This window comes from Pleurodeles waltl, chromosome 8, assembly GCF_031143425.1.
Source record: "Pleurodeles waltl isolate 20211129_DDA chromosome 8, aPleWal1.hap1.20221129, whole genome shotgun sequence".
Classification (NCBI taxonomy): domain Eukaryota; kingdom Metazoa; phylum Chordata; class Amphibia; order Caudata; family Salamandridae; genus Pleurodeles; species Pleurodeles waltl.
Genome location: NC_090447.1, coordinates 124,383,074 through 124,405,373, shown reverse-complemented (window position 1 = coordinate 124,405,373; position 22,300 = coordinate 124,383,074). Strand labels below are relative to the sequence as shown.

Here is a 22,300-nt window from a genome sequence, read left to right as displayed (position 1 = left end):
AAGTAAATCATGAAACAAATGACATTTACTATTGGGAAGTGAAAAAAAACAAATCACAGTTAAAAAGTAAGTTATGGATCTGGCTCAAACTCATAAACCAGTGAAATTCACCAGTTATGCCTGGTAACGCACACAACCAGCCTTGGTCAAAACACCAATTTGGCAAAGGTACAGAAACAAACAACGGCACCATCAAGACAAAAGCCTGCCACCTTGGCGGGGGTCACGTTATGACAATATTGTCTGTTTAGCATAATTTCATAACATGTGGAACGGAAATGGTTTTCCTTGCTGATAAGGGGATATTCTTAGTATGGAACTGCATCATCTGTAAGAACCTAATAGGTACAACTTTGTAATATCCTTATAACTACTCTGTTTTTCAGATCCAGAGAGCAGCTGCAACAATTATTGAACCTACTGGTGAATCTGATTGTCCCTTAAGGTTTACTTCTGGTTTGGTAGTAGCACTAGATGTTGATGCAACTCTTGAACATGTTCAAGATCCTCAGAACACGGTGAAGGTGCAGGTATGAATTATTTTCATTGTTCAAAAGAAATCTAGGATTTCTAAAAAGCAATGCGAATTAATAAAAAACTGTAATAGTATTGTTGATTTCTATCTGTTTTCTGTAGAGCACAATTGTGTAAAGTTTGTGTGGCGATGCACACATTGTTTTGTTGCTTTATTTTTCTTTTCTGAAGCATTCTGACCATCTTTTAATATAGGGAGCATCCGTTTTTCAGCTAAAATGCACATCTTAAAATCCTCATTTTGTCATGAAGTTTTTCATTTATAGTAATTAACATTTGAACTCACTCTTATATATTTGGGATCCTGAGCACTTTTACAATGAAAAATGATTAGATTTCTCAGCTGCGTACTCTCTGGATGATCACAGTCCTTCAAGGCATTTTCAGTGCCTGACTCATGACCAACATGAAGCACGGAAACCACAAATAACTAACAAATTTGTAGATTTCAAATTGCAGAACTGCTGTCGATCCAGAGAGTGTCCCAGTGTTTGTCAAAGACGTTAAAATACTATTGGTGTAAGGAGCCAGTTTCAATTCACAGTGAGTGGTACATTCAGTGATTCAAGTTGTGGGGCGCCTGTACAGTGTTTTGCGATCTTTTTGAAGAGCCACAGCTAAGCAAGTTGGAATGCAGTGACCCCCAAATGTGTTTGTCGGTCTTGTAACGGCATAGGTATATAATCATATTTTCTAGCTGTACTATAAATTAAATGGTTTCATCCTATCTTGTATGTTTAGGGTGGAAGCCACATCCATCGCCAAGCACCATTTTGCTTTCAGTAAGGCAGGTACTCAGCCTTTGCAGAGAACTGCTTTTGTATGCCACAATAGTGCAACCAGTGGAGTCTGGTGTAACAGCCGTCCTGTCGTAAGGGACAGTGACTCGAACATCTCAGACCAGTACTTTGCTACGCCTGGGCACGACCAAGGCCCCCCTTCCCATAGTTCTCCTTCCATCATACCTTTTGGAGTGTAGTAGATCATGTTCAAATATTTGTAATAAATGAGGCAATGCCTGTTGTTACCTGATACTTCCACTGTGTGTGCACCGCACCACAGCCATTGTTCATAAGTAACCTGTACATCTTGGGCAGTTTTCCACTTACTGTCCTGCTGGAAACTTTGTAGTCTGGAAACGTGTTGTCTGGTAGGAACAGTTATCACACTACTAAGAGTAAGGAAAAGGAGAGGTTCTTGAGGGAACACTACAAATTTGAGTTGGTGGTAGGTGCCTAGACCGTAGTAGAGGAAGGTATCTTGTGGTGTACTTAGGTAAGGGAGTGCTATCATCTGCAATAGTAAAAATGTACCTTCAAAGACTAAGCCTTCTATTGTGTAGAGGCCTAAATTTAACAACTGGGTTTTGGGCTTTTGTTTCCATGGATTGGAGAATGAAAGGATTATCCTGAACCGTCATGGCAGGAGAGTATATGATGCCAATACGTCTCACATTATTTAGTTTGTGCCATACACAGCCAGTGCAGGCCACTGGGTCATAACTACCAAGGGTTCTTTTGCCAAGATGTCAGATTATTTTGTTGAGGGACTGTCTTTTATGCAATATCTCTTTCGGTTACTAAATGAAGCTGAAATGGCAGTGGCTGAAGCCACTAAAGAGGATAATGAGCATGTGCTGAAAGGTAGAGCATTTCAAAACTTACCACTGTGAAACTGCCTAGTTTGTACGATGTGTTAATCTGCCACATCGTATGAGTGGTTGTTTACTTGCCCCCAGTGAGTTCAATAATGAGGTATTGTAGGTTGGTGAAGTGTTGCAGGGGCAGTTGGTAGGGCATATTTTCATTTTCATTAAAGCTTTTTGGCCTCATTGACAATGGGAAATTAATCTGGTGGTGTTCGTGCTCTGTTATTTTGTTGTACATAACACCATAATTATCTTTAAGAACATGTTGCACATCTCTCTGCACGGAGATTTACCAGTATTTCATTGATAAGCACTATCTTAGTGGAAATTCCATGTCACATGTCCCAGTACCTACTGATGATAGAAACGGTAATGCTTTTCCCCAGTTTAACGCAGAGAATCTACCTAACCTAATTGCTTCATGTATAATGTGTAACAATCAACAGGGTAAACCCTATAACAGTAAGAACCAGATTTGTTATAGTGCAACAATTAAATAGTTCACTTGGAGGGAGTGGTGGGGGAAGCAAAATAGGTAAGCCCAAATAGGATGAAAACAAAATGAAACAACATACAAAGGTAGACTACTGAAAAACTAATTTAGGGATCACAATAAAAACCAATTGTCTCAGTGCAGTACGTAAAGTATGCATAAAGTGTGACAGGGCAGTGCAAATTAGTGAACAGCAGGGTGCACTATACGTTATCAAAAAGAACATAAAACAAAGCAATAGTCTGCATAGAATCCCATATCATGAGATCATTTGACTTTGATCAGAAAGAAACTTCTGAATTTATGTAATTTGTAAACCTGTAAGCAGACTTGTCAAATCTATTGACAGGGGGATACCCTACGTTTAAATATTAAGTATGTCACCCCTACGTAAACCTTGAAGCCCACAGGCTAGGGTTCCTGTTATTTAGAATTGGAACATATAAGAATGTGATGTTTGTATGTTCCTAGTAAATAACCTCCCAAAATTGTTTTCACTGTTAAGGCTATAGCTGGTTCTCTGGAGAAAAAAACTAAAGTACAGTTAATATATTAATCCCATACCTTTGGAATTTGAGTGCGCTGCAGAGATGGTTTAACCCCTATTTATACTATTTATTAAAAGTCCAATTTAGTAGTGAATTTGGATTCTGATGGATACTTCTAACCCCGGATTCCTTACCATAGAATATTCCCCATGCGCCTTACTGGGTCTTGAGATTTTTCATAGCAGTGCTCCTGTGCGCCTCTAGCTGGCAGTGTGCAACTCTGTGCTGGTGTCATATTTGCCCAGGAATGACGAAGGAAAAGCCACATATGACCAACATCAATGCGCACTGATTTCAGTTTCTCTGCTTTGATGCTTTTTGAAGCAGATCTGGAGCTCTGCTCCCAAAATGGTCAGTTTCCTTACAACTTCCACATTTTATACAATATGTTAAGGACTGATGTCCTTACCGACAAAAGCCGGATTCAGACCATGCTATGACATCAGGGAGTAGCTGGCATTCATGGATTTGCACAAGGTGTGTCCTTGATGATCGGGCTCGGGACACAATTTGTGAGTAATGCAATACGTATGCCCTCAGACATCCAAAGGTGCTTTAAGACAAGGAGACAAAGCTGTACGCTGCCAAGGACAAATAGTAGCCCCGCTCCAAGTTATGGCCTCATTCTATTCTTGGTGTCGTTACCACTACCATTCCACTGTCTGCTCAAAGGGCTCCAGTAAGTGCAGCTCCAAACACAAGCATAAAAAAAGCAAAGCAAGACTCTACCCTGTTCTGCCACAACAACTCCAAGAAGTAGGCACAAGCATGCCAAGATGAAAGTCGTGCTGTATCACTGTCACTGGTTACTGAGCCAATGTCCTCAGCTGATCCAGACGTGTCAGAGTTTCCCAGGCCAGTTTCAACACTGCAGCACATTAAGGCACATTATGCCCTTCAAAGGCTAGTGCTGCAGATATTCAGTGTGATTCAGGATCCCTCTGGCATGGTTTTGGACCCCGAGGAACTATAGGGTTCTCTAGTTGTGTTACCATTGCTGGGTTCTTCCCCTGCTTCCTCTGCCCTCATTGGGACCTGCTAAAGGGCCCATCCTGACTCAGTACTTCCATGCCATTTATGTCTCAGTTGAATCTTAACTTGGTCTTGACATTTCTGTACGCTTTAAGCTGATGCACAGCTGCTCGCTGTGTCCCCTTACCTTGAAGACAGTCTTCTCATTGCAATAGCATCACCGCGTTACAAATGTATTTCAGGCACTTTCAATGCAGTCTTGCTACAGCATGTTTTACCCAGACAGATTGATGCTGAAGACTCTTACCAAAAGTATTGACTACCTGCCGCGTTTGGCAGACCATCGCTCTGCCAGAGTTCTTTGCTCTAAAGCAGTTACATTGATTGTAACAAAAGCCATTTCGTGAATGCTAAACTTTTTGTGGGGTTCGCTGGAACAAAGAAAGTGAAGGTGGTGCAGAAGAGCACCTTGTTGAGGTGAATAGTTCTCTCTATTAAGACTTGCTGGTACTTGCCAAGGAGCAGCTTCTTGAAAGTCTGAGAGTCTATTCCACCAGGGCTAAGGCTGTTGCCACCACTTTGGAACACGGAATGCCTGTCCGTTACACCTTCCAAGCTGCAAAGTGGGCGTCACTGCATACATTAACATAGCGCTACTACTTTGACAGCCAGATCTGGTGGGAAGGTCACTTCCCTTGTGTGGTGAAAGGCAACATTAAAAAGTTATACTTTCCTCTTTCCTTGCCTGAAGCCCTTGGAGACTAACTAGCATTGGTCTGCCTGTCTTATCAGTGCTGTTGTGATGAGGTGTGAAATGCTGCTGCTGCTTCTCTCAGAGCAAAGGCAGTGGTTTGGGCCTAGCAAACTGGCTTGATGGAAGTAATGTGACCCAACTCAATCCAGGCAGAGCAGTTCAGGAGTGTCCAGGAACTTGACTAACTTAAAAGGGACCAGTTGGAGACATATACTTAGTTTAGTGAAAGGGGAAGCCTGGAGTGACCCCAACCACACTTTAGCCTCCTGACTTTAGTCTCAGTAGATGTGAGAGCTGGCCACAGAACCAGTTGGGAGAAGTTGAGAGGGGGTGGACTGATCAATAAACACCCATGGTGTGCCTCAAACTCCCTCCTACCATTTTGGATTCTACTGAGAATGGTGCACTGTGGGATAGATTGCAGTGAGGCAAACAGGTTGTGCTGAAAACGTGGGAAGGTTTGGCCTTGGAAACTTTGTGCCCATTGATCAGGGAGTGTCCAAGAGTTCCCTCTGTCCACTGTCTAGTGAATTGAACCTCACCCCCAGCTCCTCAGAACACTTTCTGGACCTGTGGCAGACCAGAGGAGAACTGGGCCCTGCAGTCTGTAACCTTTGTGTACCTATTTACACTTGTATCCAGGACTAAGAAGCAGACCCGAATGGTCAGCTGGCTCAAATCTGTGTTGGTCTAGGACTGTGATAAGTGAAAAGGGGCCTTTTTCCTGGATGGAGAGTGGACCCATTACAACCAAACTGGACCTTGCTGTTCGCACCTGCTGGAAACTCCCAAGTCCTCTAAATTCTCTCCCTGAGGGACTGGGAGTCTTCAAAGTGACTAACAGGAATTGCCCCAAACTTGAAAAGGTGGGACCTAGAGAATGTTTGGACATCCAAGGCTCTGGAGTTCATCCGGATCTTGTGGCAAAGGTGTCCAATTTCAGAAAGACTTCTGCTGATGGATACTTCTAACCACAGGTTCCTGATGCCCCCATGCTCTAGACAGTACAAGTAGAATTTTCTTCACCGATCCTCTCACGTATCGGTAGGTATTGTGGGGTTCATGCACACAAGCCCAGCCCAGGAGTTGACCTTGTACCCCTACATAGTTGCCACCTCCTCGCGCTGACATTTCCTTTCTTTTCGTACTTTCAAATGCAGATCCGGTGGTTGCTTCCTGGAATCTTGTCAGATGTGACAGCCAATATATTCAAACTTTTTTCCAATGTTAAGAGACAAGCTTGTAACCTTGTAAGGTTTATCACAAGCAAATATCAGTGACAGACCAGTCTGTCTCTGGTGTTTGAGCTCCACACATGACTGATGAATCCGAAGACAATCTAGACCGTAAGGCCCAACTCTACATCAAAGAACATTGCCGAAAGGCCTGGTCCTGCTCAACGTCAAGGACACTGATGCATCCTGAACCTAAGGTTGTATTTAGGAGTGTTCTTTCTCCATATGGAAATAGTAGGTAAATCTAAAAAGAAGAAACCGAAGAAGTCGGGACACGGCTCCCTTTGTCCCACCTCTCCCGCCATGAGTCGCCGCTCCCAAGCCAATGACTCTATCTTGGACCTCGGAACCGATTCCAGCCCTAATACCGATGCAACCAGAGTTCTTGGGTCCATTTGACACAGCCGCAGAAAATTCAGACCTTTGGAGAGGCCACGCTGTGGTTGTTTGGTACTCTACTTGGAACCCTCTGGAATGCCTTTGGACCCTAAGGATTCAGGGGGGGCTCAGGTCTGTTCACTGACAGAGGATACATCCCTGACACAGACTGTGCCCTTCCACCTTCTTCCTTTCCACGGTCGGCCGGACTCCAGGGCCAGCACCAAGCCGGAAACAGTGCCACAACTGACTCCAGAGCCCTGAGCTTCAATGCTGCCAATGCCAGGGTGGGCGTATACAGTTGTTTCAGACACAGAAGCAAATTCGCTGCCACCCCCACCAAAGTCACAACCTCCTTATCCCTTAACTTATTCATATCCTGAGATGCTTTCTATACATTATAGACTGCCTGTCCCAGATGGTGACTATAATTTACTAACTATGAGAATCTATTTCTGGACCTTCAAGAACCAAGTAGCGCAAACTCTTCCACTGACACTGGCCTCTATTAACCAACTTCTAGACCATCAGTGGAAGAGCCTGCCTCCTTTGCCATGGTTATCTGGAGATGGTCATAAGTCCAAGACCTACAACTACCTACTTCTGAGGTCAAGACAAATGTTCTAACAGAGGACTTGCAGGAACCCCTTCTGCCTTTTAACGAGGCTTCAGCTGACACACTGCTGGGCACCTGGGCGGAGCCAGGATCTTGCCCACCAGTTATTAGGCAGATGGCTATCAGAGGCCTGCCCCAGTAGACTCAGCCTTTCTCCTGCAACACCTCATGCGAGAGTGTCTTGTGGTCCATGTCTTTACCAGCAGTCTCAACCCTAAGGCATTTAAAACCACCCCGTCAGATAGTCAAAATGCTTGGAGAAATTTGCCAAACTTATGTTCTCTTCCACCACCCACGCATTACGCTCTGTGAACTCCAGCTGTCTCTTGGGACACTATCTCCATGCATTGTGGGACATGGTGGCGGAAATCTTATCAGCAGTCCTGGATGACCTCAGAGCTAACCTTTATCAAATCATACATGATGATCAGGACGCAGCAAAATGTCATACTCTCAGGCATGGACACAACAGATTGCTTGGGTAGGGCAGTCAGGACCAGTGTGGTTCTTTATCGCTATGCTTGAATTCACTCCACAGGGTTCTCGAGCGCCGTGCAATTAGCCCAGTCTCTTCAGAAGAAGGTTCTAACAGAGACTACGTCAAACCTTGCCTCAGCAATAGCACCCCTCCTGGGTCTTTCAAGGCAAAGGTCGGGGATTTGACTGTCAGCATCCAGACCCCCAGGTGCAAAAGACTACCCAAATTCCAGCCCTTCTCCCTGTAGCTGCTGCAAAACAACCTTAATTAACACTCAGCAGCACAAGGTGACTTGGTGGGAGGTCGGATCACCTTTTACCTCCTCAGATGGCAAAACATCACATCAGACAAATGGGTGCTCCATATTGTCCAGAATGAATCCACCCTCCCTTTCCTCTCAACCCCTGCAAACATGCCTCCTACACCACTCCCGGAGGACCATTTGTCCATCCTGCAAGGGAAGATTCAGCAATCTTGGACAAGAGAGCCATAGAGAGGGCATTGGTATCAGAATTCGGAACTGGTTGTTACTCCCTTAATTTCCTGGTGCCACAGGAGGAAAAGGCCTCGCCCTCTGAACTTCTTCCTCAGGACGGACAAGTTCAGGATGCTTTCCCTGATCCAAGTTCTGTCAATCCTGGATCCAAGAGACTGGATGGTGGCCTTGGTTTTGCATGAAGCCTATTTCGGCATCCCAGTCCTGCAGTCAGAGTCTTTACATGTAGCTTCAGGTAAACAACAAGCACTTTCATTTAAGGTGTCTGAGGAGACTAGTGAACCACAATTGGACCCGCAGCAGATCCCTCTGCCTACCACACCCAGAGCTAACAGTCGTGATAGATACATCTTTGCTGGGGTAGAAAGGTCTTCTGGGTGAGGTGGAGATGAGGCCTCTGGTCTCAGGCAAAAGAGTTTCTACATTGATCGCACAAAGGATCACTAGGTTTGATGATCAACCCTTTGTGGGTTTCACTGGGGTGCAGAAAGGAAGAGAACTGCAGAAACAGGCCATCTCCAAATGGATTTCTCTTTGTGTGAAAATCTATTATGGTCTGCCCAAAAAAACAGCCTCCAGAAGCCCTGTGGGCTCATTCCACCAGAGCCAAAGCCACTACCACTGTACTGGTGCATGGAGTTCCTCTTTTGAACATCTGCCAGGTTGCAACCTGGATGTCAGTTAACATGGTCACAAAGCACTACTGTCTGGATAGCCAGATCTGGCAGGATGGCCAGTTTGCCTGTTCGGTCCTGCAGTAATTTCTGGTCTGAGCCACTCCATAAACCCATCATCTGGGGAGGTACTGCTTTGGTATCTATTCACAAGATTAGAAATCTGCAGTTTGAAATATCCATCATCCATCAGAAAAACAAAACAATTTGCTTACCACTGGTAAAGATCTTTAGCTCTTATTTGGTTACTCTATCTAACTGCAGATTCCTCACTGACCTCCCTTCTCTGTTCGGGACTACTACATTCCATACTAAAAGGACTCCAGTTTATGGGATCTTCAGACTGGGTCTGTCTGAGTCCTAAAGGCTCCATGTCTGATGTTCCGGAAAGATATCAGAAAGAAACTGTTGTTGATGCATGTAGGTGGGGGTTTTATGGTGACCTGGACGTCACTTACATGGCAGAGTCGACGCGGACCCACATGAGGCCACCTACCAGAATGCAAGGGAATTGCTGAGGGAAAAACTCCATATCTAGTGTGGCACAGGCAGGTGTTCTCAAGGTGAAAAATCAGAGGTTAGAGTATCCACCAGCAAAGTGTTACTAAAGATAAATAACATTTTTCGGAGTGGCTACTGTTAGGAAGTATGAATTTGTTGCTCTGGTGTTTTTTACTGGCGAGTTAACATAAGCTTCGAGTCTCTTGGGTAACCAAGTTTGGTGGGTAAATAAATTAATACACTTATTTTGTTTTCATAAAATATGAATCAGTATTTACTAACCACCTTTTTCTTGTAGGTTGTGTATCCTGATGGACAGGTACAAGTGATTCACCCAAAGCCTTCCGACTTTCGAAATCCTGGTCCTGACCGACACAGATTAATTACGCAGGTTTATCTTTCACATACAGCCTGGACAGGTACATCTTATTCATATGCGGCATTATTAATTTTTAATGTTCTTTTTACATGTTTTTTTTTTTTTAACATATATATAATTTTGATTACTAACTAGTATTAGTTACACACACAAGAATAGCCTTTTTTCCTGTCACTGTTACGCCTGAAGGTACAAGGTCAGTTATATAATTTCATCTTGAAATGTAGGGTTGTATTGCAGTGGTTGATAGATCACTGCTGGGACAAATGTAGCTGTATAGCATAACTGCATTGTGCAACAAGCATCCTCTGTACTGTTTCTGACCTCACATATTACATCACTTGTGACATATCAAATGACATCTCTCATGACAGCACTGATGACATCTCAAATACCATCATATATGACCTTACTGATGACACCATACTCATGTACAGCATAGCGCTACTGAGGATACATATGTGGGTTGATAGCATGGAAATTGTTAAACCCCTGGAGGCAAGTGTGGATGTCTATGTTGAAAGTTACATAGAGCACTGTTTGCTGATAACTAAAGTTTGGACTGCAAGTAGTACTTCTTGTTCAACAAGGTAAAGGCTGAGAAGAGTAGCAGAGACAGGTTTCAGAGTAGACTGTGGTTTAAAGCCAAAGCCTGTTGTAGAAAATCTCTGATACAGCCCAAAGCTTCTGTTGACAAGAGATTATGTACCAGTCATTGTCTGGGTACGTGCCCCTGTTAAAAACTTGTAAAACAGTGCTTTAGTTAAATTATACGTAATGGAAGATGTGTGTAAGGTGTGGATGTTTATTTCCAGGACTCTGCTGAAGATTTTGAGGCATTATATTTTAGAATACTGTATAATGTTGGGGTGTCCCTCTTAGAGGTGGTTTATCGCACACTGTGGTTATAAGAATGTCTCTAAGTTTGTATGCCATTGTTACCATCTCAGGAATGTGTGTAGTGCATTTTACCAAACTGCGAACGGTTGTCCCTAGGGCCTTGTAGAAGTGGCAAATGCCTACCTAAGAAGCATTGACAAAGCCAGTAGGGCTTGCCTTTGGTGCCTACTGGCTTTGCCAATGGTTTCTAGCCATGCTGCACAGTATCTTGGATGTTGTGCAACAGGGCTAAATAATTTTCAAAAACACGTCTTTTGACTGCTCTTATAAACATTTAATATCCAGGGTCTGACCTCCTTTAATGCCCCTTTTTTTGCTAATTTTTTCACTATCTGTTTGATCAGTGCTCCCTAAGGACCCACTTTTTCTTATTTCATTCTGCAGTATTGGAGTATCTTTCATAGATTCACATGCTTGAATCATCCCCGTCGTCGAGGTGCGAGTCCCACAGGTATATTCTAAAGCAGTGGGAGTAATTAACATAGCTTACAGTGACAAAGACATTGACTTTAATAGCTCATCCACATAATTTATAAAGAACCAAACTTCAGCCAATCAGGTGACAGCACCCTTTAGAACAATCTTAGCAGAGACCTCTTCCTCAGATTTTCTGGCACACGTTGGGTGAAAGGGAGTCTCCCTGACCTCTGCTCAGTTCATATTTGGATACCAGAATCTCTTGAGCTGTGTTCAAGTATATCAGAAGTACTGAAAGAAGGATTATTTTGGCTTTGTGGGACCTGCGGTGAGAAGAGGCTGCATTTCAGAAGACCCTCCTGAAGAATGTATTTACTTCCTTCATCCAGCCCACAAGGTAAGACTGTAAAATATGCAGGACTTTCTCTATGAAAACTCTTAAGGATAGAAAGGGATGGCTTTTGCTTTGGCTTCAGACACTTAAAACCAAGGCTGGGGTAATTTCTGAGGAGAAAGATAGTGACAGCGCTGTTACCTCACAGCCAAAGCCAAAAAAGATAGGTCACTCCACGAGTTACCTCAGAAACAGAGAAAGGCCTTAAAAAGACGCATCACCAGTAGCTACAGGCTCCTCTCAGGAAGAAAAGAGCGAAAAAGCAGGAACCAGATCAGAGCCTACTACACAGTCTGTTCTGGTGTCTTTAAAGCCTTCAAATTCTTCCTCTGAACCAGTCCTGAGAGAGCACAAACTGACAGAAAAAACATAGTCTATGACAGTAAAGCCATCAAAATAGTCGATGACAACAAAATGTAAAGTGGCGCACCCTCAACGATCACCCCATCAACAGTGATCACAACATCCTCATCGACTACCATTACCACAGCGTCGACGAGGATTTCACCATCGACAACTGTCACACCGTCGATGAAGACCATACCATGGACAAAAACCACACTGTCAATGAGGCATATATCAACCACGTTCATGACAACATCCCTGACAGCACCGTCGATGAAAACCTTGTCAATCGCACCATCGACAACGAAAATAGATGAAGACACATTAATGGTGAAGACCAAATCTAAGAAACCACCCATGCTAATTCCAGCCACTTCAAGCCACCACCATTGACATCGTCGATGAGACTGCAGTTTAAACCTGTAATGTTGCATCCAGAACTGACCTCACCCAGCAGGGTGTCCCCTTTCCCAGCTAGCCACTTGCTGGATGTTGAGGAGTCAGATGATGATGAGCAGGGACCTTTTGGTACAGCTCACAGTCCATCTGAGTTGTTTGTGAAATACTAAGATGAGGATGATGAGGAAGAATACTATGAACCTATTTACCAAGGACATAAATATATTGATCAGTCACATCGCTGTTGATCAGTACCAACATTTCTCTTCCTCACAGGATATGGTTCAAGATCCAGGTACCTTTGTCCCGGACTTAGAAAGGCATGCTCCAGGACTATTACAAGCGCTTTCCAACGCCTGCAGGAGCACAATTCTCTATAGGAACACATGACTCACCTCAGCCAGTACCCCCACCTACTCCTTGAATGCCTCCAAAACCACAAATTGGTATGCCCCCTCGGGATGACCCATCATCATCATAGTGCAGCTGAGGAAGATGAAAACATGGAGGAAGGTGAAATTCGAGACACGCGGTCTCTACCAAATGAATTGGAGGACTACTCATTCCGACGCCTTCTCCTCCAGTTACACAGCTAATTGATTCTCCGCCTGGCAGCATTGGTGGATTTCACACATTCATGGAAAGAGCGGCTACGGCTTTCATTTACCAATCACAATTAAACAATCTGATTGCTTTTTATACAACTTCAAAGAACAGTCCAGAAAGACAGTAAGGGCAATCCCGATAATAGATTACATCTGGGAAGAAGGCCTTAAAATAATGAAGACCCCAGCTACTGTTGCAGCAGTGCTGCCACCTATTGACAAAAAATATAAAGCTCCAGAGGGATCGCCTGCTTTTGTTTCCTAGGGCATCCAAAGCCAGATTCGGTAATCTTGAAAGAGATTCTGCACCTTGTCAGCCACGTCTCCTTGAGTGGCAAATTCCCTGGCAATTCTTGGCAGATATGATCACCAGATATGTTCTGACATTGCCCCACACCTAGACTTTTTGCCAGAGGACAAGAAAGTCGAGGCAAAAAAGATATTGCAGGAAGTTGAAAGATCAGCTTCCGAAACAGTGGATTGCAAAATGGATATTGCTTCTCTGGCTCAGAGACTGCCTCAGGTCTACCTCAATTTGCCTGGAGGTTCTAAAAATAACCTTGGATATGCTATATGATGGCGAAGCTCTATTTAGGAAGCATATTGACGATGCCTTACTTACCATCAAATCAGATACTGAAACTGCTACATCCTTGGGAACCCTTCAGTATCAAAAGACACCCTTTCGTGGAGTGCGTGGATGAAGAACATATTCCTTTCGAGGAGGATACCGGAGGTATCAAACATACCAATCATTCCAGCAGCCCTTTTAACTTGCCTGTCAGCAGAATCAACCCTATCAAGCCCCACTATCAGCGGCATACTCCAAACACCAACTGAGGAGAAAGTAGCCAACTTCGGCCAGAGACAATAGCAGAAACCAATGATAAGATTTTAGTACCAGTTACAACCTCTACAGAGCAACAACAGGTGGGGCCACAATTTCACACTTCAAACACCAATGGGAAATAATCACAACGGACAAGTGGGTCCTGAATCTCATTACATACAGGCACACTCTGGAGTTCATCAAAATACCTCTCATACACCACCAAAACAACCCTAGCCTTCTCACCTCCATCTTCTTCACAAGGAAGCGTTGGCTATGTTAGCTAAATGTGCCATATAAAAAGTCTGCATGTTCTCACAAAGGAAAGGGATTCTATTCTCGTTTTTGTTCCTAGTTCTCAAGAAATCAGGAGAATGGCGCCCTATTCTGGATCTCAGGAAACTCAACAAGTACCTGAAAAAGCTATCTTTTCATGTGATTACGCTCCAGGAAATTCTTAAACTTCACAATCACGGAGATTTCATTGCAAGCCTCGATTTCAAAGATGCCTTCTTCCATATTCCCATCCATACTAAGCATTAAAATTTCACAAGTTCATAGTAGCCGGCACTCGTTACCAATTGAAGGTGCTTCTGTTTGGTCTCAGGTCTGCACTGTAAATATTTACACATTGGCTCACCCTAGTAGGGGGCTATTTATGTCAAATGGGCCTTCATATTTTTCCATATCTTAGCAACTGACTGGTGAAAAGTTGGTGCTTTTATTAATCATCTGTGGCTACAACAAATTGCCTTCAGATGTTTCAAACCTTGGGTCTCACCATAAATATTCAGAAATCTTTCCTCTCTCCCTCAACTAGGATCAGTGTTTTGGAGGCAACCTAAGAGACACTGCAAGACAAAGCATTATTGTCCACAGATAGACAAAGGAAACTCTCTGAACTGGCTAGCGATCTTGTAAAAAGACAGTCCTCTTTAGTTCACTGTCTCAAATCTCTACTGGGCATGATGTCTTCTGCCATACTCCTAATTCCAAAAGCTCATCTGAAAATGAGACTTTTTCAAGAGAAAATGGATGCACAATGGCTCCACGTAGACGGCTTGTTTGACAACATCATCCACATCACACTGATGATGAAGTGAACTCTCCTTCTTGGATAGATACAATCTAGCATTGGGAATGTCTTTCCTCTCCCCAATTTTGGAGTACGTCATAACAGACGCTTCTCGGAAGGTTTGGGAACGCACTTGCAGGACCTGCAAATACAGGGCAAATGGAGTTTACAACAGTCAAAAAGTGACATCAGTCTTCTGGAGCTCAGAGCAATTTTGCTTGCTTTTTAAGCCTTTCTACCAAGGATACAAAGATCATTGGTGTTGATCGGAATGGACATCACAAGAAGCATGCATTACCTCAACAAACGGGGGTAAAAGATCTCTAGCCCTTTCGCAAGAAGCACAAAGCATTTGGAAATGGGCATTGACACATCGGATCAACACCAGATCAGAACATCCGCCGGGTGTCAACAAATGCTTGGCAGATGCAACAAGCAGAACGCATCAAACTTGTCACGAATGGGAGTTGAAACAAGCCGTTCTGTACACAATTTTCCAAAGATGGGGAAAGCTAAGTCTGGATGTTTACATCACAAGACAACAAAAAAATGACAGTTCTACTTAAGTCGTGACCCCCACAAGGGATCTTGGGGGGGAATGTGTTTTTGATAAGATGGTCAGGTATCTTTGTGTACGCTTTTCCCCTGATCCCTTTTATTCCCAGGCTTCCCAAGAAAATGAAGAAGGAACCTTGCCAGCTCATACTTATTGGTCCAGGGTGTCCCAGATAACACTATTTCACGGAGCTCCTACTGTTGTTGGAGGACAGCCACATTCAGCTGAAGCCTAAGAAAGATCTGCTTTCAATGAATCACAGGGCGTGTCCTTCATTCGGACCCGATGTCTGTCCATTTATCGATTTCTCTACATAATGAGCTGCAACACCTAAACATCCTGCAGGAATGTAGGGATATTCTTGCAAGGGCCAGAGCCGATGCTACAAACAAAACCTATTGTTTAAAATAGAAACGTTTATGGTGTCTAGCCTCGAACCTCCATCCTATTTTGTCACCTCCTGAACAAATCTTGCCATACCTCCTTTCTCTCGCCACTGCAGGTCTTGGGTACACTTTCATCAGAGTGCATCTGACAGCGATTTCTAGTTACAGGAGGACTGCTGGTTTTCCTTCCTTATGGTCAAATAGACTAATGAAGCAATTACGTAAGGGACTCTTCAGTGTATTTCCTCCGTTAAAGTTGCCTCCACCAACATGGCAGATCAACTCTGTTATCCCAACTAATGAAAAGCCCTTTCGAGCTGATTCACAGTACCTCTCATTCTTAACATGGAAAGTTGCTTTGCTGCTATCATTAACTTCTACAAGAACAGTGAGTGAGCTCCAGGCTTTCACAATTAAAAAACCTGTTCTGCAATTAAAGGATGAAAAGATTATTCTTTGGACCAATCCCAGCTTCATACCTAAAGTATCAACTGACTTTGATCTCCGTTGTTCTGTGAACTTTCTTCCTAAACCCGCAGACACCTGCTGAAAAAACTATAAATCCTCTTGATGTGAAAAAATGTGTTTGAAATTCTATATGCAACGGAGAAAGGATCTTCCCTGTACTGATCAGTCGTTTGTGAGATGCGGTGCTCATAACATAGATGGTCCAGTCACTAAAGGTACCATAGCCAGATGGATCGCAACAGCAATACTATTCTGCCATTCTAAGGACGGCAGGCCTCTGCATCGAAAGGTTACAGCACACTCTGCGAGAGCAATTTCTACAATGGCAGCTCTGTTCTCTGGTGATTCAGTTGACAGTACTTGCTATGCTGAGGGGTAGAAAAGCATCCATACTTTTACTCAGCATTACTGTCTAGATGCAGATCACCGCAGTGATGCAGCTGTGGGACAAGCAGTACTTTGGCATCTTTTCCAATAAGGCGAGCCTGATATTAATAACTGTATAAGTGTGGACCCACTGTCCGCTATTTAATAACATACTGTATTAAACATGTTTTATGACTACTTACTAAACCGATTGACAGCATGTGAATCTCCGAAAGATACTCAAATACAGGAGAAAAAAATTGTTACTTACAGGTATCTCTTGTTCTCCAGTATCGGAATTTTTCATAGTTTCAGATGCGACCCACTATCCTCCCCTTAAAGGCTCTCCTTCTCGCCGAGTAATAACTGTTCACACTAGTGCTTCGAAATCTGAGGGAAGATGCCTCCGCTGGAGTGTTCTAAAGGGTGCTGTCGCCTGTGTGGCTGAAGTTTGGTTCTTTATAAATGATGTGGATAAGATACTAAAGACAATGTCTGTCATTGTAAGTTATGCTAATTACTTCCACTGCTTTAGAATATACCATGGGTCTCCCACCATAACAACTGGGATGATTCAAGCATGTGAATTAATGAAAGATTCCAATACTAGAGAACAAAAGTTACAAGTAACACATTGTTCGATGGCATCTGTCGCTGTAGATACGCATGTTTTGCAATAGCTCGCCATCTGGTGTTGGGCCGGAGTGTTACAAGTTGTTTTTCTTCGAAGAAGTCTTTCGAGTCACGGGACCGAGTGACTCCTCCTTTTGTGTCCATTGCGCATGGGCGTCGACTCTATCCTCGATTGTTTTTTTTCCGCCATCGGGTTCGGACGTGTTCCTGTCGCTCCGAGTTTCGGAACGGAAAGATAGCTAATTTCGGAAGATTTTCGTCGGTATTGTTGCGTTCGGGATCGGCGTAGTTAGATTCAACACCGCATCGAGGATCGAAGAGCTCCGGTGCCCTTCGGGGTAGTTTTTCGATCCCCCATCGGGGCCTGGTCGGCCCGACCGCGTGCAGAAGAACGCCGATGGAACGGACCCCGTTCTGTTTCTGTCCCAAATGCCACAACAAGTACCCCTATACAGACCAACACTTGGTCTGTAACCTGTGCCTGTCACCTGAGCACAGTGAAGACACCTGCGAGGCCTGTCGTGCGTTCCGGTCCCGAAAAACACTCCGAGACCGTCGAGCCAGAAGACTTCAAATGGCGTCCGCGCCGACAGCCCACCGAGAGTTCGAGGAACAAGAAGAGGAAGGTACCTTCTCGATCCACGAATCGGACTCCGAGGAATTCGATGACCCACGAACCGTGAGTAAGACGTCGAAAACACCACATAAGAACATTGACAAGGCCCAGGGGACGCCACTGCCACCAGGCCATGGCTCGACCCATAAATTCGGTGACCGACCGTCGGCACCGAAAAAGGCCCAAACAGTGCCGAGATCGTCCGACTCCAGTCGAGACACCGGCACGCAGCCTTCTCGGGACCGAGAAAGTGCTGGAGACAAGCATCGACACCGAGATAGCGGTGTAGACACGGCTCGACGCCGAGACAGCGGCACCGACGAAGATCGACGCCGAGAGGTTTCGGCCCCAAAAAAGAGAAAAGTCAGCTCGGAGCCGAAAAAACATGCAGACAGGGTTTCGGTGCCAAAACAACCTGCAACCGACCCAGTTTCAGGCTCTTATACAGAGGAGCAATCACTAACCTCCCAAATGCAAAAGCATAGGTTTGAGGAAGAGCTGCAATCAACCTATGTAGACCATACGCAAAAGCGTATTTTCATACAGGAGGGAACAGGGAAAATAAGCACCCTTCCCCCTATTAGAAGAAAGAGAAGACTGGAGTTCCAGACTGAACAAACACCACAAACAAAGGTGGTGAAGAAGGTTACTCCACCACCCTCTCCTCCACCTGTAATTCACGTATCACCAGCGCAAACTCCATCACATTCCCCAGCTCACACCACCATGAGCCAGGGTGACCAGGATCAGGACGCATGGGACTTATACGACGCCCCAGTGTCAGATAACAGCCCGGAGGCATACCCTACGAAGCCATCTCCACCAGAGGACAGCACTGCGTATTCTCAAGTGGTGGCTAGAGCAGCACAATTTCACAATGTAAGCCTCCACTCAGAACAGGTCGAGGATGACTTTTTATTCAACACCCTCTCCTCCACCCACAGCTCCTACCAAAGCCTGCCTATGCTCCCTGGTATGCTCCGGCACGCAAAAGAAATTTTTAAGGAGCCGGTCAAAAGTAGGGCAATCACACCAAGAGTGGAAAAAAAGTATAAGGCGCCCCCTACAGACCCTGTTTTCATCACTGCACAGCTGCCACCAGATTCTGTCGTTGTAGGAGCAGCTAGGAAAAGAGCCAACTCCCACACATCTGGGGATGCACCACCCCCAGATAAGGAAAGCCGCAAGTTCGATGCAGCTGGAAAGAGAGTCGCAGCACAGGCGGCAAACCAGTGGCGCATCGCGAACTCTCAAGCACTACTTGCGCGCTATGACAGAGCCCATTGGGATGAGATGCAACACCTCATTGAACATCTACCCAAAGACCTACAAAAGAGGGCAAAGCAAGTGGTTGAAGAAGGTCAAAACATTTCAAACAACCAGATACGCTCCTCCATGGACGCAGCAGACACAGCTGCAAGGACAATTAATACATCTGTGACCATCAGAAGGCACGCATGGCTACGAACGTCTGGGTTTAAACCAGAGATACAGCAGGCAGTTCTCAATATGCCTTTCAATGAAAAAGAACTGTTCGGTCCAGAAGTGGACACGGCGATAGAAAAACTTAAAAAGGACACGTACACTGCTAAAGCAATGGGCGCACTCTACTCCCCGCAGAGCAGAGGAAACTACGGCACCTTCCGCAAAACACCCTTTAGAGGGGGGTTTCGGGGTCAGGCCACACAAGCCAGCACCTCACAGGCAACACCGTCCAGTTACCAGGGACAGTACAGGGGAGGCTTTCTGGGCCAATACAGAGGAGGGCAATTCCCTAGGAATAGGGGAAAATTTCAAAGCCCCAAAACCCCTACAACTAAGCAGTGACTCACATGTCACTCCTCCCCTCCACACAACACCAGTGGGGGGAAGAATAGGTCATTATTACAAGGCATGGCAGGAAATCACTACAGACACTTGGGTTCTAGCAATTATCCAACATGGTTATTGCATAGAATTTCTACAATTCCCTCCAAACATACCACCAAGAGCACAGAATTTATCTCAACATCATTCCCAGCTCCTGGAGACAGAAGTTCAAGCACTATTGCAAAAGAATGCAATCGAATTAGTACCAAACACACAAATAAACATAGGAGTTTATTCACTGTACTTCTTAATACCAAAAAAGGACAAGACGCTAAGACCAATCCTAGACCTCAGAATAGTAAACACATACATCAAATCAGACCACTTTCACATGGTCACACTACAAGAAGTGTTACCATTGCTGAAACTACACGACTACATGACAACCTTAGACCTCAAAGACGCGTATTTCCATATACCGATACATCCATCGCACAGGAAATACCTAAGGTTTGTATTCAAAGGAATACATTACCAATTCAAAGTATTGCCTTTCAGTTTAACAACAGCACCAAGAGTCTTTACAAAATGTCTAGCAGTAGTCGCTGCACACATCAGAAGGCAGCAAATACATGTATTCCCGTATCTAGACGACTGGCTAATCAAGACCCATTCGTTAGCAAAGTGCTCACACCATACAAATCAAATCATACAAACCCTCTACAAACTAGGGTTCAGCGTCAACTTCGCAAAATCAAACATCCTGCCGTGCAAGGTACAACAGTACCTAGGAGCCATAATAAACACAACAAAAGGAGTAGCCACTCCAAGTCCACAAAGAATTCAAAACTTCAACAACATCATACAACGCATGTATCCAACACAAAAGATACAAGCAAAGATGATATTACAACTCCTAGGCATGATGTCTTCATGCATAGCCATTGTCCCGAACGCAAGACTGCACATGAGGCCCTTACAACAGTGCCTAGCATCACAATGGTCACAAGCACAGGGTCACCTTCTAGATCTGGTGTTAATAGACCGCCAAACTTACCTCTCGCTTCTATGGTGGGACAATATAAATTTAAACAAAGGGCGGCCTTTCCAAGACCCAGTGCCTCAATACGTAATAACAACAGATGCTTCCATGACAGGGTGGGGAGCACACCTCGGTCAACACAGCATACAAGGACAATGGAACGTACATCAAACAAGACTGCATATAAATCACCTAGAACTGCTAGCAGTTTTTCAAGCACTAAAGGCTTTCCAACCAATAATAGTTCACAAATACATTCTCATCAAAACTGACAACAATGTATTATCTAAACAAGCAAGGGGGGACACACTCAACGCAGTTGAGCCTGTTGGCACAAAAAATATGACATTGGGCAATTCACAACCAAATTCGCCTAATAGCACAGTTTATCCCAGGGATTCAGAATCAACTCGCAGACAATCTCTCTCGAGATCACCAACAGGTCCACGAATGGGAAATTCACCCCCAAACTCTGAACACTTACTTCAAGCTCTGGGGAACACCTCAGATAGACTTGTTTGCGACAAAAGAGAACGCAAAATGCCAAAACTTCGCATCCAGATACCCACACAAGCAGTCCCAGGGCAATGCCCTATGGATGAACTGGTCAGGGATATTTGCCTACGCTTTTCCTCCTCTCCCTCTCCTTCCTTATCTGGTAAACAAACTCAGTCAAAACAAACTCATATTAATAGCACCAACTTGGGCAAGGCAACCCTGGTACACAACGCTGCTAGACCTATCAGTAGTACCACACATCAAACTGCCCAACAGACCGGATCTGTTAACACAACACAACCAACAGATCAGGCACCCAGATCCAGCATCGCTGAATCTAGCAATCTGGCTCCTGAAATCCTAGAATTCGGACACTTACAACTTACACAAGAGTGTATGGAAGTCATAAAGCAAGCCAGAAGGCCATCCACCAGGCACTGCTATGCAAGTAAATGGAAGAGGTTTGTTTGCTACTGCCATATTAATCAAATCCAACCATTACACGCAACTCCAAAAGATGTAGTGGGTTACTTGCTTCACTTACAAATATCTAACCTAGCTTTCTCTTCCATTAAAATACACCTTGCAGAAATATCTGCATACCTGCAGACTACCTATTCAACTTCCCTATATAGGATACCAGTCATTAAAGCATTCATGGAGGGCCTTAAAAGAATTATTCCACCAAGAACACCACCTGTTCCTTCATGGAACCTAAATGTTGTCCTAACTAGACTTATGGGTCCACCTTTTGAACCCATGCACTCCTGCGAAATACAGTTCCTAACCTGGAAGGTTGCATTCCTCATCGCCATTACTTCCCTAAGAAGAGTAAGCGAGATTCAGGTGTTTACAATACAAGAACCTTTTACACAACTACACAAGAATAAGGTCGTCCTAAGGACTAATCCTAAATTTTTACCAAAGGTTATTTCACCGTTCCATCTAAATCAAACAGTGGAACTTCCAGTGTTCTTCCCACAGCCAGATTCCGTAGCTGAGAGGGCACTACATACATTAGATGTCAAAAGAGCATTAATGTATTACATTGACAGAACTAAAAACATCAGAAAGACTAAACAACTATTTATTGCATTCCAAAAACCTCATGCAGGAAACCCAATATCAAAACAAGGTATAGCCAGATGGATAGTTAAATGCATCCAAATCTGCTACCTTAAAGCTAAACGACAGCTGCCCATTACACCAAGGGCACACTCAACTAGAAAGAAAGGTGCTACCATGGCCTTTCTAGG

The 22,300-nt window shown here is 44.3% G+C and overlaps 1 protein-coding gene across 1 annotated transcript in view; it reads left to right on the top strand.

Moving 5' to 3' along the window:
• INTS4 (integrator complex subunit 4) overlaps window positions 1-22,300 on the top strand; it is a 337,269-nt gene that overhangs the window by 299,910 nt on the left and 15,059 nt on the right. Inside the window, exons 21-22 of the mRNA XM_069203922.1 lie at window positions 387-530; window positions 9,626-9,746. Coding sequence (XP_069060023.1) covers window positions 387-530; window positions 9,626-9,746 — 265 coding nt within the window. The remainder of the gene's footprint in view (window positions 1-386; window positions 531-9,625; window positions 9,747-22,300) is intronic.